General features: G+C 46.2%; 1 protein-coding gene across 2 annotated transcripts in view; it reads left to right on the top strand.

Moving 5' to 3' along the window:
- The window catches only part of TBC1D8 (TBC1 domain family member 8), a 605,783-nt gene that overhangs the window by 510,507 nt on the left and 67,955 nt on the right, over positions 1 to 27,321 (top strand). For both annotated transcript variants that reach the window (XM_086934717.1, XM_086934716.1), the window contains exon 16: positions 18,005 to 18,245. In XM_086934717.1, the coding sequence (XP_086790843.1) occupies positions 18,005 to 18,245 (241 nt within the window). The remainder of the gene's footprint in view (positions 1 to 18,004; positions 18,246 to 27,321) is intronic.

Below are 27,321 nucleotides of genomic sequence, written 5' to 3' on the forward strand. Positions count from 1 at the left end.
TATTCTTTCCTGGAATGTAGCTGGCCTCTCAAGTAAGGTGGGTACCCCGGAGTGGGAAACCCTGGTTAGCAAAGGTGACATTCTCCTCTTCCAGGAAACATGGGCAAGGGTACCACAGCTTAGGAGGGGATATGATATCGTTGAAATTCTGGCAAAGACGAATGGGAGGGGGAGACCCTCGGGCGGTCTAGCAATCTGGGTGGCGAGCCACATTGGGTGCCAAATGGAAAGGATGGACACACCCTCTCAGGATATTCAGTGTGTCCTCCTCAGATGGCCTGGTAAAAGTACATGGGCTATTGTTAACGTCTACTCACGTCCAGTTGCTATGGGCAAGGAATCCCCAACCCTAGTTGAACTTTCATCTTTTCTAGGCCAACTGTCAGGTGACCTGAAAATAGTGATGGGAGGGGATTTCAACTGTCATTTTGAACCCTTGGAAGGCCTGACGGAGGGCGCTTTTTCTGCCGAGGATGACCATTGGGGAGTTCCACCTTCATCCTCACCTCATCCCAAAGCTTGGTCCCCTCTAGTAGTACAGCTCACTTCCCTCACTCTGAACTTTGCACTGAGGGCCTGTAACGGACGCACCCCTTCTGACACTCCCTCGGAGTGTACTTTTAACAGGAAGGGCCAGGAGTCAAGGCTGGATTACATATTTATAGATATTTCCCTGTGGCCTAAAGTTAAAGACTTTAGAGTGATCCCGAGGACAGACAGTGATCACAATTCCCTTTTGTTGGAGATTCACCACCCTGTCCCAGCTCGAGAGCGGCTCTCTATCGACTCTGGAGCCGATCAGGGAGATTTACTACTCACCACAAGTAGGCGCAGGGTGAAATGGGGGAAGCTTGTGGATAAAGAAGAAGCCATTAATAAACTCTACGGCATAGCACTTCCCAGGTTCGAGGAGGTGGACGCTCTCATTAACCAACCAAGACCATCTGATTATAATGAGAGATTATATGGCATTCACCAGGCTCTAGTGAAGGACCTCGCAGATGTCTTTAACCCGGCGCTGCCAAATAGAAGGAAGAAGACTCGCGCCCCGACATGGTACACCTCTACCTGCAGGAAATCCAAGTCTGAGTTACTTGCCGCAATTAAAGAGGGCAACGATAAGGGGAAGGTGGCAGCCCTCAGGAAGGGATATAAGTTAGCATTGGCCAACGCAAGGGCAGAGTGGGACTGGAACCATTGGCACGAACTGACTGAAGCCCTAGAAGCCAAAGATTCCAGAAAATTTTGGGCACTGGTGAACAACGGGGCAGGGGTACGTTTATCTGCAGTGGAACCCAACATTGCCCCTTCAGTTTGGGAGGCCCACTTTGGGTCATTATATGAAGAATCGACTCTTTGGCCTGAAGGGATGGCGCTGGAGTTTCCCTGCCCCCCGGATGTGTCCCTGGAATTTTCCTTGGGGGAAGTGAAGCTAGCTCTGGAACACTTGGCGCTGGGGAAGGCTCCAGGGCTGGATAAGTTGCCTGGCGATTTGTTCAGATACCATCCTGACATCTGGGGCCCGTACCTTCTTGTTCTTTTTAATGCTATTCTGGGAGGTATGGCGGTCCCCTCCTCTTGGCTAGGGGCTGAAATAGTGCCGATTTACAAGAAGGGGTCTCCTCTGAGCCCGGCAAATTATAGGCCTATTAGCCTGATCGATGTCCCCCAAAAGCTCTTCGCGCGCCTCATTTTGAACCATCTGTTGGACTGGGTGAAGGAAAAAGACATCTTGAGTCCCCTGCAGGCTGGCTTCAGGAATAACACGTCGACCATGGACCAGATCTTCCGCCTCGTTCTCCTTTATTGGAAGACGGTGATGATCGAGGGAGGGAGATTGTACATGGTCTTCGTGGATCTGAGGTCAGCCTTCGACCTAGTCCCGCGCAGGAAACTGTGGGAGGTGCTGGAAAAGCTAGGAATTCCCCCTCAGCTACTTAATATACTAGCCAGGTTGCATGAAAACAACTATGCACAAGTCAGATGTGGGAGGGATGGCAAACTTTCGTCCAGGTTCCCAGTCCGTCGAGGTGTGAGGCAGGGCTGTGTCCTGGCTCCGACCCTGTTTTGTTTATTTATCAACAACGTCATCTCACACCTGGAAAGCGTTAAGGATAACGATGCCCCTTGTTTGGCAGGTAGGAGGGTACCGGCAATTATGTTTGCCGACGATACCCTCCTCCTTTCAAAATCCCCCATGGGGATCCAGAGGATTTTGGATGGGTTTGGTCTTTTCTGCCTCCAGCATGGGCTGGAAGTGAACACAGAAAAGACAAAGTTTATGATCTTCAACCCCCCATCCAAAACCAGGCCCAATCCCATCTTGGGGTCTGCCACTCTAGAGAGGGTATCAACCTTCGTATATTTGGGGGTAACATTGCAGGAAAACCTGTCATGGGACCGCCAGATAGTACGATCTAGGGTCAAACTGTCCCAACTGTCGGGGGCAATCCTGAAAGTGGCTAATTCCTCTTCCTTCAAGCCCATAAGCCCGGCCCTTGAAACTTACAAGACCCAGGCCAAGGCCGCGGCCATGTATGGCAGCGAACTTTGGGGGCACAAATCGGTGAAGGACTTATCAATGGTTGAAAACAGTTTTTTACGGCGCCTTCTAGCCCTTCCAAGCTCTACGCCACTTCAGCCTCTGAGAATGGACATGGGTCTCCCCCCTATTGCTGAGGAGCTTGTGTCAAAGCCAGTGAAGTTTTGGCACAGGCTCTGGTCTACGGACGAACTCCATCATTATAGGGAGGATCTTACCCACGTCATGAGTCTTAACCGCAGTGCCAAAATCCCCTGGCTCAACTTTGTGGAAAAAGAACTGACTGACATCAATCTCCGTGACCTGTGGGAGGACCCTGCGCGTGGCTGCCTATCAATCTCGCGCAAAGCCCTGGCACAAATCTATAAAACCAGGTCCCTTGCTCTCCTGACGGACGCCCAAAATAGCGGCACCCTAACCATGCTTTTTTTAGAATCCAAAAATTCATATGCTTTCGAACCTTTTATGGATTTTATCTTTCCCATCCTGGCAAGGAAATTGTACGTTCAATGGAGGCTTGGCAGGCTCCCTATTAATTCATACACGTGTAAGTGGACAAATGGGGGCAAGAAATCTTGTCCCTGCTGTAACTACCATGTGGAAGATGACCCCCACATCTTGTTTGTGTGCCCTGCTTACCAAAGGCCCAGAAAATACTGGATAGGGCCGCTATGTAAGAACCTGGGGTTCAGAGAGTACGCACAGGCATACAGGATTTTGAAAACCAGCACCCTGGGCCATATTGTGTTTGCGGTTTCAAAATTTCTTATGGCCATATGGTTGATCAGAAAGAAAAGACTCACTGAAGCACCATGAACCTTGTTCTATGTAATTTTAAATTACCCTTGCTGGGAGTGGATTTTATGTAAATGTATTTTATTAATAATGTATTTTAATGTCTGTATGTTGCACTGCATCTTTTATGGTCTATATGACCGAAATAAAGAATTTTTGGAATTGGAATTGGATATCTTTCCATGTTTTGCCTGGATGGCTTTTCAGATGTTTGGAAATCACATAGCTATAGTCTTTATTTTCAATTGCTCTTATATGCTCCAAAATTCTTTTTTTCAGAGGACATTTCGTGGAGCCGATATATTTCTTGCCACATGTGCATTGTATTTGGTAGACAACAAATTGGGTTTCACATGTTATTTTGTCCCGTATCTCAAATTTCCTCCCTTTTTGGTCCACCGTTGATTTGAGAATCTGTCCAACCTTGCACGCTTTACAGGAATGGCACTTTGTGAATCCTAACTGCTGCTTATGAAGCCATGATATTGGTTTCTCTTGTTTAAAATGGCTGTTAACTAGAGTATCTTTAAGTGATGGAGCCTTCCGATATGTAATCAGGGGTCTGTCCCCTATCAGGGTTCCAATTTCTGGGTCTTTTTTTAGGACACTCCAGTATTTGGTTAGGATTTTACGAATTTTAAAGCTTTCTTTTGAGTACGTTAGAATCAAGCGCGGTTTGTCATCATCTTGTTCATTCTTTTTATTTTTCACTATTAGCGTTTCTGCTCTCGTTTTTAAACTCGCTCTGTGCTCACCTCGAGCAATGTCAGTATGTTTGTATCCACGTTTAATGAAACGAGATTTGGTTTCGGCAAATTTACTTTCCATTTCTACATCCTCCGAGCAGTTGCGTCGCATACGTAGAAATTCCCCATAGGGTATACTTTGTTTCAAAGGGGTTGGATGAAAGCTTGTGCCGTGCAGTACGCTATTAGTGGATGTCTTCTTTTTGTAGACCATTGTTTGTAATTTATTATCCTTGACATATACTTTTGTTTCAAGAAAATCTATTTCTTTCTTCTGGATGTTGAAAGTAAATTTTAAGCCCACTTCATTGTTGTTCAGTATTCCAATATATTCAATCAGTTTCTTTTTGGACCCTTTCCAGAGGACGAAGAGGTCTTCAATAAAGTGGAGCCATAACACCACATTCGTGGTGTAGGGTTTGTTTTCTTCTCTCCAAGCTATGCTTTTCTCCCACCATCCCATGGTGAGATTCGCATAGTTCGGAGAGAAGGAAACGCCCATGGCACATCCACAGATATGTGCATACATCTTCTTATTAAAAAGGAACACGTTGTTCTCAAGACAGAACGTTATCATATCAATCAACATATTGGTATGTCCCAGCTCCGCCATCGGCCTTTGTTTGAGAAAATATTTGATTGCATTAAGACCACACATCATTTTGTATAGACGTGTAAAGTGACATCACGTCTATTATGGCTAGCCAGTATTCTTGTAGACAATCCGTTTCCATGATATTTCTCAAAGTCCCCAGTATCTTTTATAAAGGAACTCAAGGTTGGAACTATCGGTGCCAAAAAATGATCCACATAAAGTGCCACATTTTCCCATAAAGACCCACAACTTGAAATTTTCGGCCGTGCCGGAGGTTTATGAAGAGTCTTTTGAATTTTTGGCAGGAAATAGATAGTTGGGACTATCGGATATTGTACTGTAAGGTAAGCTTTTTCTTCCTTGCTAATTAGTCCCTTATCATGCCAGTTGCTGATAGATTCATATAAAGAACTCATCATTGTAGGAGTAGGATCGTGTGGTAGCTGTTTATAGTTGGTCATATCATTTAGTTGACGATATGCCTCTTCAATGTAATCCATTTTGTTTTGGATCACAATTTTGCCCCCTTTATCTGCTGGTTTGATTTCAATAGCAGCATTCCTTTGTACGGCATTCAGGGCTACCACACGATCCTACTCCTACAATGAGGAGTTCTTCATATGAATCTATCAGCAACTGGCATGATCAGGGACTAATTAGCAAGGAAGAAAAAGCTTACCTTACAGTACAATATCCGATAGTCCCAACTATCTATTGCCTGCCAAAAATTCATAAGACTCAATTTCAATTCGAAAAGTCTTTATTTTGATTATTTCAATCATAAAAGACAATTAAAACCATTTGGCATTTTCCAAAAATTATTACAATTTAAAATTTAAAATTACCCTTCATTGACAGCTAGTAAAATCCACAGTTCATGACTTCAACTCTCAATTAACAATTATTGGCCTACCGCCAAACATAAAACCCATAGATTACAGTCATTAAATAAGTTATGTTAAAAAAGAAAAAAAGAAAACATGAATATTTAATTCATTTCATTCATTAAAAAAGAAAATTTTAAAATTCATCACTAAGTACATTACTCACTAAGTACATTTGACAGTTTCAAGTGTCATTAGGCCAAAATTACTGTAGACTCATTTTGCGGGCCCGAATTATCCACATCCAGGGGAGGAATTTAGCTATGGCTATAACTACGGCTTGGGAGTTGTCAGTTTGTAAAATCCTGACAGCCTCACAACCCGTTTTGAGACCTAACTGGACACAAATAGGTTTTAACCAAGATCTCCTAGGTACCTTATATTCTGGGCAGGCAAAGAGAACATGCCCAATGACTTCCCGCTGATCAGGACAAAAGGGACAGGCCGAACCTTGTCCTCCGCGCCATTTTGCAGTGAGAGCATTTAGAGGTAATGTCCCCACCCTAATCTGATGATATTTCTTCCTGTCCCCTGGGATGGTAATCCAACCCCAATAAGCCTCAAAGGCCAGAGAATGCTTAAGTTCTAGGAAATCTGCCGTAAAAGATGGTTCAATACAGCGGCCAAATCTCTTTGCCTCAAGCATGTTCCAGTACAGGTCTCGAAATGTTTTTCTAGGTGGAAAGGGATTTCCTACTGGGTCATCCCACAATGGAGATAATCCCATAGCCTTGTATATTGCTTTTACCTCCCTCAGCCATAGTATTTTATGGGTCTTATTGGAGTCTCTCACCTCGAGGAAGGCCCGTGCATACTGGGAGAGTTCTGGAGTAACCCATAATCTCCTCCAGTAGGCAACCGATCTATATCTGGCCATATCCTCGAGGCCATGAGACCCTAGGTCATAGTAGAGAGGGATCAACGGAGTGGAAGCCGGTAAGCCTGTGATGTTGCGCAAAAATTTATTTTGCGCACCCGTCAGCCTTTTTAAGTTACTGAGCCACCACAGTTCCGCCCCATAAAGAACTGCTGCTCCAACTTTAGCGTCATAAATCTTTAAAACCGGGGTGATTGGCCTAGTGTGAGATAAATAAAATTCCTTAGTGAGTGCTCCTGTCAATTGTGCGTGCTTCGTGACCAGCTGGTTGGTGTGCTGTTTCCAGTCTAATTTGGATGATAAGGTTATGCCCAGATAATTAAATACTTGGGTCTGCTCCAGTTGAACCCCATCTATAACCGCCTTCCCTCTGACGTATTTATTTTTATGTAGGACCATGAACTTTGTCTTAGATGTATTAATGACAAGACCATGGTCTTTGCAAAAAACTTCAAAGACTCCAACGGCCTTTTGGAGGCCCTGCTGTGTCTTCGAAATTAATAGCGTGTCGTCAGCAAACATCATCAAGGGGATCAGCTTGCCATCCAACTTGGGGGCATCGGTCGGTTGCTGTTCAAAGTAGCTGATCACCCTGTTGATGTATAGTGTGAAGAGTGTAGGGGCAAGTACACACCCTTGGCGTACCCCCCTTGCGATAGGGAATTGATCAGTTACGCTTCCCTGCTGGTTCCAGCGGACTCGGGCAAAATTATCTTCATGCAGTCTGATTAGGAGTGATAGAATTTCCAGTGGGATGCCCTGTTCTTGTAAGGCTGCCCACAGCTTATTACGAGGCACCAGATCAAACGCTGATTTAAGATCAACGAAAACTGCAAAGAGCATACCCCCCACCCCCAGTAACACTACACGCCAATATAATAAAACAAATCTAAAAACTTGGTCAACCGTGCTGGTATGGCTACGGAACCCTGCCTGTAGAGGCGACAAAATATCGTTTTCCTCTATCCAGCCCTGAATACGCTGCAGTAAGAGCCTTGCCACTACCTTTTTTATGCAAGCAATAAGGCTAATTGGCCTATAATTTCCTGGGTCCGAGCACTCCCCCTTTTTAAAAATTGGGATAATCTCGGCACCCTTCCAGGACTCTGGTATTGGTGAGCCCATCGCAATGCCATTAGCTAGCAGGTGGATGTAAGAAACCAAAGATCCTTGTCATGCATAAAAAGGTCTGCTGGAACGGAGTCCAGGCCTGGTGCCCTAGCTTTTGGGATATTGTTCAAAGTTTTAATGATATCAGCTTTGATAAAGGAAAGGTGATTTAAGTCAAGTCAAGTCAAAGAATTTATATAGCGCACTACATACCCAGAGGGTCTCAAGGCGCTTAGGGAGGGGAGGAGGATTACTTGTCAAATATCCACGTTTTAAGTTGCTTTCTGAATGCTAGGTGGTTCTGGGTAAGGCGAAGGTAAGTGGGGAGTGAGTTCCATGTTTTAGCAGCCAGGTGTGAGAAGGATCTGCCTCCCATGGTGGTCTTGTTGATGCGAGGAACAGTGGCGAGGGCTTGGCTGGAAGAACGTAGTTGGCGGGAGGGGGTGTAGAAGGACAGTCGTGAGTTGAGGCATTCTGGTCCGATGTCGTAGAGTGATTTGTGTGCGTGGGTTAGCAGTCGGAAAGTGATCCTCTTATTGACGGGTAGCCAGTGGAGGTCTTTCAGGTGACCAGAGATGTGTTCGTTGCGCGGGATGTCTAATATGATCCTGGCTGAGGCGTTTTGGATTCGTTGTAGTTTCTTCTGGAGTTTAGCGGTAATACCTGCGTAGAGGGTGTTTCCGTAGTCCAGTCGGCTCGTGACCAGAGCATGGGTGACAGTTTTTCTGGTTTCGGTGGGGATCCAGCGAAATGTTTTTTTGAGCATGCGAAGAATGTTGAAGCAGGATGAGGATACGGCGCTGACTTGTCTGTTCATTGAGAGTGAAGAATCCAGGATAACGCCTAGGTTCCGTGCGTGGTCTGTCGGGATGGGTGCTTTTCCAAGGGCTTCCGGCCACCAGGAGTCGTCCCATGCAGAGGGGGATGTACCTAAGATGAGGACTTCTGTTTTATCCGAGTTCAGTTTCAGACGGCTGTGTTTCATCCATTCGGCAACTTCTTTCATTCCTTCGTGTAGGTTAGTCTTGGCGGTGCTGGGGTCATTGGTGAGAGAAAGGATTAGTTGAGTGTCATCCGCGTAAGAGATGATGTTGAGGTTGTGTTGGCGGGCGATGGCCGCGAGGGGGCTCATGTATACGTTGAAGAGGGTGGGACTGAGTGAGGATCCTTGTGGTACGCCACAGATGACTTCAGTGGCTTCGGACTTGAATGGTGGGAGGCGGACTCTCTGGGTTCTTCCGGTGAGGAACGAGGTGATCCATTCAAGTGCTTTTCCTTGTATTCCGATGTTTCTGAGGCGTTGTAAAAGGGTGCTGTGGCAGACTGTGTCGAATGCTGCAGAGAGGTCGAGGAGGATGAGGGCGACTGTGTCTCCATTGTCCAGTAGAGTTCGAATGTCGTCTGTTGCTGCGATGAGGGCGGTCTCAGTGCTGTGTTTTGCTCGGAAGCCAGATTGTGAGGAGTCGAGGGATTTGTTGGCTTCGAGGAAAGCGGCGAGCTGGTTGTTGACAGCTTTCTCGATTACTTGGCCGGGAATGGAAGGAGCGAGATGGGGCGGTAGTTTTTGAGTTCGGTGGGGTCAGCTGTGGGTTTTTTCAGAAGGGCGGTGAGTTCAGCGTGTTTCCAGTTTTCCGGGAAGGCGGCGGAGTTGAAGGAGCAGTTGATGACGTCTCGGAGGTGCGGTGCTATGACGGAGTCTGCTTTGTTGAAGATGTGGTGAGGACATGGGTCTGTGGGGGATCCTGAGTGGATGGAGTTCATCAGGCGGATGGTGTCCTCAGTGGAGATTGGGTTCCAGCCGTTGAGGGTGTTCAAGGGGGGAGAATGTTCAGCATATGGTCGGGTGGGTTGGTCTCCGGGTTGGTTGTCGAAGCTGTTGTGGATGTCTGCAATTTTGTTGTGGAAGAAGGAAGCTAGGGAGTCGCAGAGGGCTTGAGAGGGGGTGATGTCGTTGGAGTTGGCCGAGGGATTGGTGAATTCCTTGACGATGTTGAAAAGTTCCTTGCTGTTGTGGGAGTTGTTGTCAAGTCGATCCTTGAATGCTGTTTTCTTGGCCTTTCGGATTAGTTGGTGGTGTGTGCGGGTGGCGTTTTTGAAGGCGTCCTTGGTGCTAGTGGTTGGGTCTTTTTTCCAGGCCTTTTCAAGGGAGCGGCAGAGTTTCTTGGACTTCTTAAGATCATCGTTGAACCATGAGGCCTTCTTGCTGCCGGGTTTGCTTTGACGTTTTTTCAGTGGTGCTAAGGTGTCGGCGGTGTTGGATAACCATAGGGTGAAGTTGGCGGCGGCTTGGTCTGGGTTGGAAGAGTGGGCTGGGGGGTTTAGAAGGAGCGATGAGGAGATCTGGTCGATGGTGATTTTGTTCCAGTTTCTTTGCAGAGTTGGTTGGGGGTGGTTGATGTGTTTTGGCTTGTTGTAGGTGAAGTGAACGCAGCTGTGGTCAGTCCAGAGGAGATCCGTAGTGTGGCTGAAGGAGACATGATTGCTGGAGGTGAAGATGGGGTCGAGTGTGTGACCTGCGATGTGGGTGGGGGAAGTGACCAGTTGTTTAAGTCCGAGGTTGGCGAGGTTGTCCAAGAGGGTGGTGGTGTTGCGGTCGTTGATCTTTTCAAGGTGAAAGTTGAGGTCTCCCAGAAGGATGTAGTCTTTGGAGGGGAGCGCGTGTGGAGTGATGAATTCCGTGATGTCTTCACTGAATTTTGCGCGGGGTCCTGGTGGTCTGTAGAGGAGGGTGCCTCTGAGTGTGGTCTTGGGGTCGGTGTGGATCTGGAAGTGAAGGTGTTCAGAGTTGGCGAGGTTGGCGTCAGAGCTGGTTGAGATGCGGATTGATTTTTTATGGACGATAGCGATTCCTCCTCCTGTGTGGCCGGTACGGTCCTTGCGTGTGATCTTATAATCTTCAGGGATGGCAATGGTGATGTCTGGGGCGGAGGAAGCGTTCATCCATGTTTCCGTTAGGAAGGCGACGTCTGGAGAGATGGTGTCTAGTAGATTCCATAGGTCAATGGCGTGCCTGTGGACCGATCGGGTGTTGAGAAGGATGCATTGTAGGTGATTGGGGTCGTGGATCTGTGGTGTGGTCGTAGCGGAGGTGTTGTCGGTGCCGATGAATTTGCAGGAGTAGCAAGAGAAAGGTCCATGGGTGTGTCCAGGAGCGGCTTGGACGCAGTTGGGGGTGCGACCGGGGTTAAGGGCTAGGAGGGTGGCGGCATCGTAGGTAATGCGGGAGGGCTGGGCAGCGCGAGGGACAGGGGGTCTGGCGCTGGGCGCGGTCCAGGCGCGGACGGGCATAGACGGGCTTACCTTTGGCGCACCTTCGGCGCGGATTGGGCGCGGTCGCTGCGCGTGAACGTTGCGCGCGGGAGCTACTGTCATATATGGGGAGTGGAGGGGGAGGGGCGAGGGCGGCTCAGCTGGGAGGCGGGTCGGGCACACGAGACGGACAACAACAAACAAAATGGAGGCGGGGGGAGGAGCAGAGCGGAGCGCTATTGGCAAACGCGCAAACAATGTTAGGAAACAGCACAATGAAATAACTAGAGCGCTAATGAGACAAAGCGGTAAACAAGGCACACAGCAGGCGAAATGAAATGCAGGTTTTAGAAGTGAATGTAAGCAAAGCAGCGCTACGATACCAGGTGTCTGCCAGGGACACTGGGAGCGACCACTCAGTCCGTGAGGAGGAGCGAGTCACAGCGTCTACAGGGCGAGGAGCGCTATTTCAAGTCAGTGGGAGGGCGGCTCAGCTGGGAGGCGGGTCGGGCACACGAGACGGACAACAACAAACAAAATGCCCTCAATTGCTTTTAGAAGAGCCTCACGCTCTTCTCCCTCCTCGTCCACGGCGGCAAACTGGGACGCATAATGAGACCCAAGCATTTGGTGAAACATAGTTAGTAGGTTCACCCCTTTTAATCCCCCTACCTCATTTGACCATATCCCAAAAGGAGCACATAGATCTTTCTTTACTAGCACTCAGGAGTTCCCTCCAGTATTCATCGTCCCAGTCACTTTTTGCCTTAAGTTGTTTTATACATGACTCGGGCAATCTTGATCTTAGCTATATCTTTGATTTTTACTGCATCTGATAGGGCCCTGTATGCAACCCTACAGGATTTGCCATACCATTGATCCTCCTTTCTCGCTGGCCTACTCTGTTTTTTAGTCACCTTTTTGACAAAGAAGGATCTTAACTGATTAAAAAAACTATCGTGGATCCTACTAGCATTTGACACGATTGCCTCCACAGTGGAATTGTTCCTTAATTCTACTATAGCCTGGACAGTCAAATCCCTCATGGCAGCAACACCTTCTTCATTCATTACACAGTTAGCCCATCTAATTCGTCTATGGTTATTTGAGAGGGCTACCTCCACACAATCACCCAGGCCCTCGCGTTTAAGTAAATCAAATAACCTAAATGACCGGATTAATGGGTTATGATCACTCTCTACCCGTTCCTCTATCCGCATGTCATCAATACTGGACCAGTTCTCTTTATTTGTAAGGATGTAGTCTATGCGGCTATGAGATATACCGTTGTTAAAGGTAGAAGCGCCCTGTCTGTCAGAACCCATTCTTCCATTAGTGGCACGTAACCAGTGCTCCACACATAGGACTTTGAGTTGTAGTGCTGCCTCTGACCATTTTTTAATAGGTGGTATTGTCAGCTGAGGGATCTTCCAGATATAGCCCTCTTCCACTGTAAGGTCCATATTGTAGCTGTCTAGGGGTTCAAAGCAACAATTAAAATCTCCTGCCACAATAATGTTACCTTTTGAGCAATATCGCTCAAGGAGAATATCTAACTGATCAACTGCTTCAGTGGATTTACCACCTGGGAGCCCCCTGGAATAAATATTAAAGACAAGGAGGTCCTTATAGTCTGAGCATGTAAGTTTGATTAGCAAAATATCTGGGCTATTTGTGGCCAGCTGAGTGACGGAATATCTACTGTCCTGCTTAACCCATGTCAACAAGCCTCCCTTCGATCTCCCCCGTAAGCTAGGAATGGCTGAAGTGTAAAAGTTTAAATATCCTTGCTTAAATTCCGGGATTACCTGCCATGTTTCCTGATGGAGGATTATATCCTTATTATCCAAAAAAGCTAGCCAGTCCAGGGATGTTAACTTACTTCTCAGCCCTGCCACGTTCCATGACACCAAAGTGGATTGGGCGAGAGAATTCGTACTGTCAAATTTGGTGCGGGGGTCAACGCTATCCCTGCCCTCTTTGGGTAGTATACCCCCGCATAGACTAGTATCTAATGCCTCCTGATTTAAATCAATTTTGTTTTTTGCTGTGTTGTCAGCAATACAATCAAGTAGTTGATTTGGGCCATTTGTCCCTACCAAATCCACTAAGATATTACATTTGCCCATTGTGTTGGTCTCGGCCGTTGGGATCTCACTTGTAACGGCGGTGCTCTGAGCTATAATGTCACCCATTCCACAGACCTCAGATAATCTAATACATGCCATATTGCAATCCCTCGAGAGTCAGTCGCAGTCGTTTAGGCCTGACAGGATCCCAAACCTATTTCCTAGGCTAATCCCCCATTCATTAGCTGGAGCACCCGCACCCCACCTATTCATCATGGTGTCCCACCTTGGACCTGGATCCTTAGGATAAGTCACATTTTGCTGCTCACCATAAAAAAAAATTAAGTTGAGGGGAACAACAGTGCCACTCCTACGTTGAGGGGGGAGTATATTTGACAAAACATTAGGGAGCACAGCCGAATTGGAGAAGTTAAACACTACACAGTCTCCTTTAAACTTTTTTGGTCTGTTCCCTATCCAGGCTACCCTTCTAGCCGTCTTAATCTCCCCTGCTAACTGCTGTTTCCCTCCTGGAGCCATCTGCATGTTACCTGACAGCCAGTGCAGCGCCTTGCTAGAGAGAGATGTTGAGCATTCTAACTGCCCAGGTACCGGAGGTGGTACATTTGCCGGTACCAACACCAGAGGTGAAGCTTCTACTATGAATTGGGGAGAGTCTGTCTCCTGACATGGTACTGGTGGTACGGTTGATGTTAACAAAGCATCCTCTCTTACTACTGGGTGATTATCTGTATTTGCTGGTACCTGACTAGGGGGGATAGTTGCTGTCGTACTCCTCCCTGCCTCTGCCACACTCGCAACATTCTCCCCAGATATACCTGCTAGATTTGAAACTAGAGTTGCTATGTTGCCAACCTCCCCCACAACCTTATTCTGAGACCCGCCCAATTTATTCATCTCGGCAGTGAGCTTATCGATTTTGGCCACCATTGGTTTGATAATAGCTTTGATTTTACACTCAATCATATCAGCTATCCTAAGAAATAGCTCATCATCCATAATATGCTTTACACGATCATCCCCAACATCCATACTCTTATCCTTAGTTTTCCATGGCGGTGAGGCCCTTTTCCTCCTTAACCCTGACCGTAGCCTGCCACACTTGGGCTGGATCTTTCTACGTGTTCTGACCATCCTAGTTTCCTGCTCTACGGAGGAAAGATCATCTTCTATAACATGGACGTGTGTCTCAGGATCAGAATCAGCATCGCTTTCCGGGTCAGTTACAGGGTCAATTTCTGGATCAACCGGTAGGAGTGCGCTTTGATCATACTTGCCACTAGCATAAAGATCGGTCTCAGGAGCGTCATTACTAGCAGCCTGTAATGATGTGTCTACCAATAGAGATGATGGAGATGCACTCAGGGGAGGGAAAACAGGGGATCAACCGGTAGGAGTGCGCTTTGATCATACTTGCCACTAGCATGAAGATCGGTCTCAGGAGCGTCATTACTAGCAGCCTGTAATGATGTGTCTACCAATAGAGATGATGGAGATGCACTCAGGGGAGGGAAAACAGGGGATTGACTTAATCCTAATGACTGTCGCCTTTCGCTATTAATTTTCGTTACCACCTGGACCAAATAGTTATCCATCGGTTTGGACGTGGTTGGGACTAATTTTTTCGGCATGCTACACAATTACAGGTTAACGTTCAAAATAATATTGGGAGTTTATAACCCAGAATAAACAGTACTCAAACTAGGAAAGGGGAGGACACAACAATAATAATCCTCTGTAGGATTTGATAAGGTAAGGCAATATAGTCTTACTACAAGAAGCTGCCTCGATCTTGGCAGGAGCAGAGTTTTCGGCCCAGTCCAGTCGCGGCCAGTCTCGGACTGTCTAAGACTGTCCGCCCTTTGTCCGGGCTTCGTCCGGCACGTCCCGCGCGCGACGAGGGACCTGTCTCTGCTTTAAGCGCCTCCTGGCGCGCTCATTCGTGGCGTGGGCGTTGTGCCCCGAAGGATCCTGGGAATTGTGGTCTTTGTGTGACCGGCGGAGCCAAGCCCGGCCGGTCGGTCGCGGTGATTGTGGCGGAGCTAAGCCCGGCCGTGTGTCAGGAAGCCGAGAATGCAGCAGTTAGCCCCAGTCAGCAAGACAAAAGTTTCCACAGGACTCCGCACCTGTCTCTGCTTTAAACGCCTCCTGGCGCGCTCATTCATGGTGTGGGCGTTGTGCCCCAAAGGATCCTGGGGATTGTGGTCTTGGTGTGACCGGCGGAGCCAAACCCGGCCCGTCGGTCGCGGTGATTGTGGCGGAGCTAAGCCCGGCCGTGTGTCAGGAACCCGAGAATGCAGCAGTTAGCCCGTCAGCAAGACGAAAATTTCCACAGGACTCCGCACCTGTCTCTGCTTTAAGCGCCTCCTGGCGCGCTCATTCATGGCGTGGGCGTTGTGCCCCGAAGGATCCTGGGGATTGTGGTCTTGGTGTGACCGGCGGAGCCATCCCAGCCGGTCGGTTGCAGTGATTGTGGCGGAGCTAAGCCCGGCCGTGTGTCAGGAAGCCGAGAATGCATCAGTTAGCCCCAGTCAGCAAGACTCTTCATAAACCTCCGGCATGGCCGATAATTTCAAGTTGTGGGTCTTGGGTGAAAATGTGGCACTTTATGTGGATTATTTTTTAGCACCGATAGTTCCAACCTTGAGTTCCTTTATAAAAGATACTGGGGACTTTTTGAGAAATATCATGGAAACGGATTGGTAACAAGAATACTGGCTAGCCACAATAGACGTGGTGTCACTTTACACGTCTATTCAAAATGATGTGGGTATTAATGCAATCAGATATTTTCTCAAACAAAGGCCGATGTCGGAGCTGGGACATACCAATATGTTGATTGATATGATAACATTCTGTATTGTAAACAACGTGTTCCTTTTTAATAAGAAGATGTATGCACAAATCTGTGGATGTGCCATGGGAGATTCCTTCTGTCTTAGCTATGCGAATCTCACCATGGGATGGTGGGAAAAAAGCATAGCTTGCAGAGAAGAAAACAAACCCTACACCACGGATGTGGTGTTATGGCTCCGCTTTATTGACAACTTCTTCGTCCTCTGGAAAGGGTCCAGAAAGAAACTGATTGAATATATTGGAATACTGAACAACAATGAAGTGGGCTTAAAATTTACTTTCAACATCCAGAAGAAAGAAATAGATTTTCTTGACACAAAAGTATATGTCAAGGATAATAAATTACAAATAACGGTCTACAGAAAGAAGACATCCACTAATAGCGTACTGCACGGCACAAGCTTTCATCCAACCCCTTTGAAACAAAGTATACCCTTTGGGGAATTTCTACGTATACGACGCAACTGCTTGGAGGATGTAGAAATGGAAAGTAAATTTGCCGAAACCAAATCTCGTTTCTTTAAACGTGGATACAAACATACTAACATTGCTCGAGGTGAGCACAGAGCGAGATTAAAAACTAGAGCAGAAAAGCTAATAGTGAAAAATAAAAAGAATGAACAAGATGATGACAAACCGCGCTTGATTCTAACGTACTCAAAAGAAAGCTTCAAAATTCGTAAAATCCTAACCAAATACTGGAGTGTCCTAAAAAAAGACCCAGAAATTGGAACCCTGATAGGGGACAGACCCCTGATTACATATCGGAAGGCTCCATCACTTAAAGATACTCTAGTTAACAGCCATTTTAAACAAGAGAAACCAATATCCTGGCTTCATAAGCAGCAGTTGGGATTCACGAAGTGCCATTCGTGTAAAGCGTGCAAGGTTGGACAGAATCTCAAATCAAACGTGGACGAAAAAGGGAGGAAATTTGAGATACGGGACAAAATAACGTGTGAAACCCAATTTGTTGTCTACCAAATACAATGCACATGTGGCAAGAAATATATCGGCTCCAAGAAATGTCCTCTGAAAAAAAAGAATTTTGGAGCATATAAGAGCAATTGAAAATAAAGACTATAGCTATGCGATTTCCAAACATCTGAAAAGCCATCCAGGCAAAACATGGAAAGATATCAAATATTCAGGCATAGCGATGGTCAAAGAGAACGAGAGAGGTGGAAACCGGATTCAGAAATTGAGACTTTTGGAATCAAAGTTAATCATTCGCCTCAAAACCAGAAGCCCTTGGGGCCTGAATGGGGATGAGGAGATGCATGTACATGTGTGACTCTATAGACTGCTGAATACAATCGTATGAACCATTTTACCACTTAGAAAACGTGTGTTGATTCAGCTTACGAAACTTTAGATTTTTTACAGCAAGTGAGAACTTGATAATTAATGAATAACTGAGGGTTATAGTTTGAAACCTACAAGAGAAAGTAAAGCGCTTATATGTTTAAATATAATTTATTTGTTATCCTTGTGAGGAGTGTTGTGTGGTCTGGCATTTACTAATTGATGAAGAGTCAAAGAGGGCACTCAGCCAGTATTGACTCACTGACACCAAGTCATTATTTATAGATCACGTGAATTTATATATAATCGCAACTAGTTGCGGTGGGGTGACTTAGAGGCAAGTTCACCTAAATCATGTAAACCCTATGCGCAATTAATTAGAAGCGCAAGTTTAATTTCATCAATAATGTTGATGCCTAAGACCAACACTCTTTTACACAACGATGAGCTCACAATTGAGCTGTGTATTCTAACTACTAAGCCCATAAAGCATCTTAATTTGCTGCATGGAGTCTTATGTATAAATAGGAGAAACAAATGATGGACAATTGTTTACCGTGATCAGGGACAGTTTCTGTCCGAAACGCGTAGGTGGGGATCCTACAGGAACAATAAACAGAAGAACCTTTAAGTGGTGTGCGGCGTCTTCTTGACTGAAGTTTTTTTGCTACAAACATATATATATGTGTGTATGTATAGATGTATATATGTGTGTATATGTGCGTGTATGTATATGTGTATATATGTGTATGTATATATATGTGTATGTATATACGTGTGTATATATGTGTGTGTGTATATGAATATTTGTCTACAATTAAGCTGCTGCTACTGTCTAGCAAATTTGTGAAAGGCAATTGCTGCATGTAATGTATCTTTTAGATGGTTTGTCAGTACTGCTGTTTCTGCTTTATCTACACAACAAGTGTTTTACCTCTTTTGGTTTCTCTTCCAGAGGGAACATCTCATCAGCTGCTACTGGGGTGGAGCTGCGTCTGTCATTCAGCGGCATGACCCCAGTAGGCCTTACGCCGAGCAGTACCGCATAGACCTTCAGCAGTTCACCAATCTGTTCAAGCTCGTCTCACCATGGACCTGCAGCGGTCACACTGAAGTCTTAGCCGAAAGAGCCTTCCGACTCCTTGATGACAATATGGACGGCTTCATCGAATTCAAAAGATTTATCACCAGTCTAGGTAAGGCTGCTTGAATGTAGTGTAGTGGCAGTGAACTTTAGTTCAATACAGTTTAAATTACATATACTCTTGAAAATGTATCTCATTTACCTTACTACATGATGTTGTGTTTTCACAAGTGTATGGGCAATTATGAAATGTTATCATGATAGGTAGGAGGAAATTTCTTCTAATGAGAAGTTGAGTTTCAAGCCCAGCATGACCAGACCGGCCGACTTTGAAGATGGGTTACCAGGTTCGAGCATGATGGGAGGCTCAAGCATGCGGGGATTTTAGGCAAATCACTTTCACTATCCATGCCTAAAAAAACAAGCATTGGCATAGCCAATAGGACTCGCCTTTGGGACCTTATAAGTGTTTAGCCCAAGCAGCATATTACCCTCGACTTTGGGCAATACAAGCACCAAAACATGTAATATACATTAATATGCCAAACGGCATTACAGGCGAGACCTACGCGCTTTGCTATTGGAGACGAGTGCAGAGAAAATCAAAGGAGGAAAGTGTTTGTTCATGATTCCTACCACATGCCAGGCTGAACCTGTTATCTTCTGCCTGGGGCCCAATTGAGTGATCAGAGACCACCAGATACCAAGAGGCAGATTGAGGTGAAGTTGCTATTTGTCTCCGCTTTTTTAACACAATTGTCAATTTCACTGCCTTCTATTTTACAGGCCTGTGTTTTGTTCTTCACGATTCAGAAAAGGGGGTGGTGATGAACAGAGTGTCTGAATTAAGCAGACCACTCTTACCCAGTCCAAAGATCAGGGCTTGATCCATCACCGTTATTTATCTCACTGCACCATCCCAGCTCAGAACCTGGCTGTATGCAAATCAGTCTGTCCCTGGCCCAGTGCATCATGGGAACAGGGCAGACTAAACTACCAAGCCAATTCTTCACCAGAAAGGAGACAAGCTACCGGGGACAGGTTTCTGGCATTTCAGCCGTCGTCGGCCCGGTTTGCTTGAATCCTGATGGTGCAGTGAGAAAGGGACTCATGTCTGAGTATACCCTGCCACACCTATAGTGGCCAAAAACGATACAGAAAAGGGGGTGGTGATGAACAGAGTGTCTGAATTAAGCAGACCACTCTTACCCAGTCCAAAGATCAGGGCTTGAGCCATCACCGTTATTTATCTCACTGCACCATCCCAGCTCAGAACCTGGCTATATGCAAATCAGTCTGTCCCTGGCCCAGTGCATCATGGGAACAGGGCAGACTAAACTACCGAGCCAATTCTTCACCAGAAAGGAGACAAGCTACCGGGGACCGGTTTCTGGCATTTCAGCCGTCGTCGGCCCGGCTTGCTTGAATCCTGATGGTGCAGTGAGAAAGGGACTCATGTCTGAGTAAAACGATTCAGAAAAGGGGGTGGTGAGGAACAGAGTGTCTGAATTAAGCAGACCACTCTTACCCAGTCCAAAGGTCAGGGCTTGATCCATATAGCCAAGTTCTGAGCTGGGATGGTGCAGTGAGCTAAAAAACGGTGATGGATCAAGCCCTGATCTTTGGACTGGGTAAGAGTGGTCTGCTTAATTCAGACACTCTGTTCATCACCACCCCCTTTTCTGAATCGTTTTTGGCCACTATAGGTGTGGCAGGGTATACTCAGACATGAGTCCCTTTCTCACTGCACCATCAGGATTCAAGCAAGCCGGGCCGACGACGGCTGAAATGCCAGAAACCGGTCCCCGGTAGCTTGTCTCCTTTCTGGTGAAGAATTGGCTTGGTAGTTTAGTCTACCCTGTTCCCATGATGCACTGGGCCAGGGACAGACTGATTTGCATATAGCCAGGTTCTGAGCTGGGATGGTGCAGTGAGATAAATAATGGTGATGGATCAAGCCCTGATCTTTGGACTGGGTAAAAGTGGTCTGCTTAATTCAGACACTCTGCTCATCACCACCCCCTTTTCTGAATCATTTTTGTCCACCATAAGCGTGGAAGGGTATATTCAGATGTGAGTCCCTAGCTCATTGCACCATCAGGATTCAAGCAAGCCGGGCCGAAGACGGCTGAAATGCCAGAAACCGGTCCCCGGTAGCTTGTTTCCTTCCCAGTATAAGAATTGGCTTGGTAGTTTGGTCTGCCCTGTTCCCATGATGCACTGAGCCAGGGTCGGACTAATTTGCATATAGCCAAGTTCTGAGCTGGGATGGTGCAGTGAGCTAAAAAACGGTGATGGATCAAGCCCTGATCTTTGGACTGGGTAAGAGTGGTCTGCTTAATTCAGACACTCTGTTCATCACCACCCCCTTTTCTGAATCATTGTTCTTCACACTGTGCAATCAAATGTGCATTGATTTTGCTCTTTTAATATAGTATAATGACTCCACCCAATTCAACACAGTAATGCACTTATATTAATTTCACTGCATAAGTTCCATAATAATATAACCTGGAGAATAGGTACATTAAACATAAACTGGAGGATTTCAGTATTTGTTTCTTAAGGAAAACAAAGTGGTGGTTAAAGAAAACAGTTTTGAAGCGGGTGTGAGGATTGCTGCCCAGCAGCAGCGCAGTGCATTACCTCCACCTTGTAGACCCTGTGGCACTTCGAAAGAGCATGACTTATTACACCCCATGAATGTTTATCGCCAGACGTGTAGAAAAGAGGCAGAGACCTGCAATGTGTGTATTGCATGACTGGAAGGGAGAGGTGGGTGGAAAGAAGGAACGAAGCCTGTGTGTTCACTTGATTGTGCATGTGTAGCATGAGCATGCATGCGCCTTAAACTCTTACACAGACACGGGCCATACAACACACCGATGCAGCCGTACATTTATGTACAAATAATAAAACATGTTGCTTTAATGGAGTAAAGTGGCTTTACTTACCTCAGCTTTTTGAGAACCGAGTAGTCTGCTTCCATGATTTTTTCATGTCGTTCAGCTTTACTAGGGAGGGTCTTGAAGTCCCGGATGGAAATAAGTTAAACGAGCAGTCGGCGTCCGACGGGGAGTGCCTAGCTGGGAAGCGCTGGGCACCTTTGGGGAAGTGGCCAGCCCCACACCGGAGGAAGATGATGACGTGCGGGGGTTCTCTGGGGGTGGCCGTGTAGATGACGGCCAAGCTGCAGCAGCTAGAAGACGAGCAGGAACAGCTAATTCTTCTCTGCTGGCACTCACATTGCACTTTGCTCATGTGCAATTTTGCCTTAAGCAGATCGTAAGCGCTAGTTGCGAGGAGAAGGAGAAGCGGCTAGCAGTGCATGAGGACTTTTTGAGCTGCAAGGTGTGAGCATCTAGATTGGACAGCCAAACAAGTAGCTCCGTGTGCCAGCCAGCGGTGAGCAGAGGGGGGGTTAGAAAAAGTAGTGCAGTTAAAGAGAACATATGGCCCATAATGAAAGTATCCGTGTAGCAGGGTCATTCACCAGGGCAGGAACGAAACACCCACAAGGCGGGAAAAATATGTACTATACACCAACCAAAATTATTAATTGACTAAAGGCAGACCAACCAGCCTACGAAAACCGGTGAGCGTGTCGTGGGTGTTCCATCTTCACAGGTGGAATACACCATGCCTCACAGAGCAGCGCATGCATGCTGCCTCTAGGCTCGACCTAAAAATGAATGTGTCCCTCTGTAATGCACCTGGTGCTCTTGAAAGCACTCTGATACCTTCGAGTCTAGTTCACGCTATATAAAACTGCAAAAATAAAAAATGTATATATATTCTGTGTATAAGCTACTATGGCATGTTTGTTAAACTCATGCAGTGTGGCTACACAAGCTTTTTTTAATGTCTATCTAGTGCTGGAGCTGTATGTGCCTCAGCCAAAGTCTCTGGTGGACAGAAGAGTGTGTGGAGGAAAGCCACTGAACTTTCATATTTCTTGGACCTGGTAAAAGTAAATGTTTGCACATGCCAGCGCCATAATACTTTCTGTCCACTGAAACCATTTACAGACAGATTCAGTGTTAGTTGCACAACAGGGTGACCCTTGTGTATGCAAATAATATAATTTACACTTGAAAATTCACAAAACTTGCATTAGCACCAGTGCATGGATTTACTGATGGCAAATTACAGCAGTAAGGCATAAATTTAAGTTCAAGTAAATGTCTTTACAGGGATGGGTTGGGGAGTTTCAGGGCGGAGATACCTCAAAACGTGGGGAAAAGGTACATATTCACGAGTTTGTGGCATTCACAAGTCTTTTTGTAGACGTTTTTCCATTCTGAAAATCGTGGCAGGTTTACTCCGGCAAAGGGCATAAATAATTCTTTTAAGGGTTGGAAAGGGAAGGAATACCCCAAAAGATGTGGGGTTTAGAGGGGTTTGTACCTGAGGGAACAATAGCTCCCTAGTGGAGAAACGAAAAAAGTGAAACATTGCAAATGCACTGATGCTTTCCATTGTCACATTTGAAAATATATACTTGCAAGTTCCAACTTATCCTAATGTGTACATGTTTAAACATCTGCTAACTCCGGGGATTCTTTGCAAGTTCGTCAGAAAATTGCTGCAAAGGTAGGAATAACCCCATTAAAGCAATTTTCCTACTTTGTGTCTGAATTACGCCAACTGTTCTTTGGTAGCAAACTTTACGTCCTGCCTGAGGCTTAAGGGTTTGCTAAGTATAAACGTTCCATGATTAACTTGTTCACCTTTGCACAATGCTGTTCTTCATCTCCTTTGCTGATTTTACCATTGTGGTTGAGGTGTGGGACAATGCAGGAAAACTTTTGGAACTATGGCAACCCTGGGCCACTTGGACTAAGTGAACTGGGGAAAATACTGGTAAAAAACTCCTGGACAAATACGGTGCGACCAATCATTGATGAAAGACTAGTGATACTATTCTGCCATTGTTTAATTTTTATTGATCACAAAATGTGAATGTTGCCTAGAACGCCATCCAAGAACTCGACCTTGGCCTGCTGCGTCTGCACTTCGTTTATGGACCACCACTGATGTACCAGCTGCATCCTAAATCCAAATTTCTTTGTTCTCTCTCACTGATTCTGTCCCCCGGCTTATCGTCTTTGTCGTGAATCTGCACCATCTTGTAGCTTATGGCATCAATACCAGATTTTAATTCATCTGTTATGGCCGAAATATCTGTTTACACTGTTGCCTGTCCTCCCGCTTTGTTACCACAGACATTTGGTATATGAACAAAGCGATTTCCATTTGGAAATAAAACTTTTCATAGCTATTTGTTCGCTTTATCCGTGATACCACTATTGCTTGCTCAGCAGTCATTTTATTGCTCAGGGAGTTTATCTCACTTTATAATTTTTGTGGCTGATGTCCAAACACAGGCCAAGAAACATACTGGTTGAAAGATCAAGCAATTCAAACATATCCACTGGTAGTGCACTAACATATCTCTTCCACAAATAAGTATCGGTACTGGACACTAAGTTTCCATATTCAGGATAAGTCATTCCAAAATGGGCTTCCTTCTCAGTGAATATGGCGACCAGTCCCTTCATGAGTTCTCCAGTATCGAGAAACTCTGAGGTAGCCAGAGGGCAAGCTAACTCTATCAGTGAAACTGAAGACCACCTGTCTCCAAGGTGTGACCTGTTGCCCAAACATTGCAGCTGCTCACTTCCTCCATCTCGACATTAGCTTCCCTGCCAACAAGTCTGCATTAGTACTGTATCCTTGCTGAGCTGGATGCAGATGCAGGCACTCCTCCTTGCGATGCTGCCTGGACCTACTTCTGCCCTGTGGATGGGTCAATTCTGAGAGCCACCAGTACAGTGGATCATTGCATACTGGTGTGGAATTCTTCAGTGCACTGTGTCTCCTTCAGCTCCTCCACCCTGGAGGGATCACCAATCACGATCTCACTCCAGATCATGATATTTCCAACACTAAACCCTGCGTTGCAGCGGCTATGGTGCCTAATGTTCTCAATTCACAAGGCAATCTTGGTTGAATCTTACAGAATGTACTACAGACCTTTGGGCTTTGACTGAGCCATGCAACAGAGCTCAAAGAAGAGCTACCACTTGGCTCATGGAAGGCTAGTGCACCATTTTTTTAGCTTGTTTTAAACTCATGGTATTGTTATATTGATTTGTATAGCGTACTAATCACCCAAGAGGAAATACAGGCTCTTGTGTAGGTGGCAGGTCCCCAAGGTGTTTCTACAAAGAGCCTGGTCTTCAGCTTCTTGCGGACCTCAAGAAGTGTTGAGGGAGGTCATTCCATGTATTGGGTGTGATGTAAGAGAATGAGCGATCTCCAGTTTTGCTTTTGCCAATGCAGAGAATGTGTGCAACTGAGAGTGAGGCAGGGCGTAGGTGTCTGGTGTGTTGGTGAAGTTTCCTATTACTACAGAGATATATCCACCTTTGTAATTAGAACGTGGACAATGGTCATAAAAAGTAATTTCCTATAGATACCTTTTGGAGAGTATGTATTTGTTCCGCAGCTTGTTGGAGGAAGTGCTGTCTGAGGCTTTTCAAAATCAGATGCATGTGAAGGTGAGAAGAGAAAATCAAATCCTTTTGAATCTGTCAGAAGATCCTCAAATAGGCAAGGTAACTTTGAACTCTAGTCTGTCAAGGTCCAGGACAATCAACCACCTTGTTTGTTTTTGGACTTCAAGCCATTGGTATCAGTGCTGTCTATGCCATGCCCCCTCACAATCAATCAAGAGGTATTTGTATAGCTCTACTTATCAGCTGCCAGGGTATCCCGGCACTTGCTGCCTGTCTCATTTGAAAAGCTAGGTCTTGAGTCCCTTCTTGAGGATGGTGATCGATGTGTCTTGCGAAGGTGTAGTGGGAGGGTGTTTCAGTCTTTGGCGGCGCAATGGGTGAAAGATCTTTCTCCGGTGTGGCTGCAGCATATGCTGGGGGTTTCTGCAAGTTGTGCAGAACGGAGGTTTCTTGGTAGTTGATGGAAGTGGAGGCAGAAGTTAAGGTAAGTGGTCCTAGGTAATGGAGGGCTTGGTAGGCGTGGATCAGGAGTTTGAAAAGGCATCTCCTCTGAACTGGAAGCCAATGGGGGTCCTTCAGGTGTTGTTTGATGTGGGATCTTTTGGGCAGGTTGTAGATCACTCTAGCCACAGTGTTCTGGATTAATTGGAGTCTTTGCATGAGGTAGGCTGTGGTGCTTGCATAGAGTGTGACGCTGTAGTTTAGCCAGCTGGAGATGAGTGCCTGTGCTACTGTTTTCCTGGTGTTGATGGGTTGCCACTTGAAGATCTTGCGAAGCATGAGAAAGCAGGCTGAGGAAACTGCATTGACTTGTCGTTTCATGCATAGTTTGCTGTTGAGACCATGCGGTCTTTGATGTTGGACATTGAGTCCTAAAACAGTGCAGTCTGCGTATATCATAAAAATAAAAACCGAACAGCCAGGATCCGGTGTAAAGAATATTAATTATTTCAAGAATCAAACCAAGGACGTGGATATGCTTGGGTATATTTAGGAACTGGTCCATGGGCACGTTGTTTTTCCAGTCCTGGCAGCGGAGATGATGGAAAGAGTGTGTATTAAGCAGTAATTTCAGCGTCTAATTCAAGACTCGAACCTTCTCAAAACAGATGTCAAGGCTATCCATTTAAAGATGCAAATGTTGCAGAGAACCATTCCTCTACTTTCCCCAGGGCATTTCCTAACATCTGTAAATTGGAGGAACTTGAAAAATAAAACAAGACATCTGTAAATGTGCTGAACTCATGACTCCATACTCCCCGATTCACCATGGACATCTGCAGCTCCTGAGATTTTGAATATGAGGGACTCATTGATAGTTCTGTGTTCTTTCACTTTTAGCCTGAAATTATTCCCTTAGCTATTTCCAGGATGCTACCTCTTTAGGTGACTGCTCTCCACAAATAGGATATTGGTCTTCACCCACACATCAACAATTGGTTGATCCATGCTGCATCCACAGCCCATGGACGTGAGTCCCTGATGGTCTTGTTTCACTGCCGACTTTGTTTCATCTTCATCCTTTAGGCCCATCTGTGACTGTGTCCTGACTTTTGCCTCCCTTAACTTTGGTGGGATTTTCCTGGTCTATGCAAATGTGAATTCCTCCACACTACGGAGTCTCCTGCCTGAACATTTAGGCCAAACTGTTACTTGAGCCAGTATTTCTGATTACAAATCTCCCTGGCCTATTTTGGGGGACTGGCTTGGAGGAGATGTCAGTTCAGGGTTGCTGCATACAGCCTTGGTCCTCTTAATTGGAGAAAATTGTTGCGAATAGTCCCAGCTGTGCTTCAGGATCAGGTGAAAATAGTCAGGAACTGGATCCAGGCCTTTGGTTAAATTAGCAATTCAGATAGGAACCAGGGCGGAGACATTTCTGAGGATCCTACATTAACCCGTTAAGCGCGCCGCAAATTCCGCCCCAGTGCGGACGTTCGATTGCACTAACGGGATCCGGACGTCCAACCGTCGTGCGCAGCACTAGCGAGGTAGTGCACGCGACGACCGTTGGACGTTCGCAGCACTGAACGGGTTAACTAACGTCTGGGGAGCGGATAGTGTAAGAACACATAAATTGAGCACGGTGTTCCCTTTGTGTCAGGAGGTTCATTTAATCACTGGTTCATACAATGTGATCTTCGGGGGTTCGGTTCTTCTCAGATGGCCTGAGTTTCGGATCACTCCAGTGTATGCTTCCTTGCTCCTGCCCTGATCTCTACCTGGCGTCCCCTTCGGCTCTATACCATTACTGTAATCCCTCTGATATTATCTTGGATTCCCTTGGCACAAGTCAGTATCACAGGGGTGGTCCTGTTTTAGCCGCGGCGTGGGCTTGTTCCTGCTTCTTAGCCTGCTCCCAATCACGGGCCCCGGTCCCTTCTTGCCACGACGCAGCCTGAGCACCCATAGTGGATGGACCAATCCCACAAGAGCCCTCTCTTTGTGAGTTCAGTTCTCTCCCTTTGCTGATTGCAGCTCACAGTTCGGAGAGAGAGGGGTCAGGACTGCAACACCAAGGGTCCCCCAGAACTGCCATCTTGTATTTAGAGATTCGGCGGGTGTAGTCACCACGTGCCTGTGAACTTCAACTTCACTGGGCTTACCTTTGGGGTTGGTGCCAGACCTGCGATCCCTATATATGGAACTGTATACTTGGGTTGGGTC

This window comes from Lissotriton vulgaris, chromosome 8 (assembly GCF_964263255.1).
Source record: "Lissotriton vulgaris chromosome 8, aLisVul1.2, whole genome shotgun sequence".
NCBI classification, from domain to species: Eukaryota; Metazoa; Chordata; class Amphibia; order Caudata; family Salamandridae; genus Lissotriton; species Lissotriton vulgaris.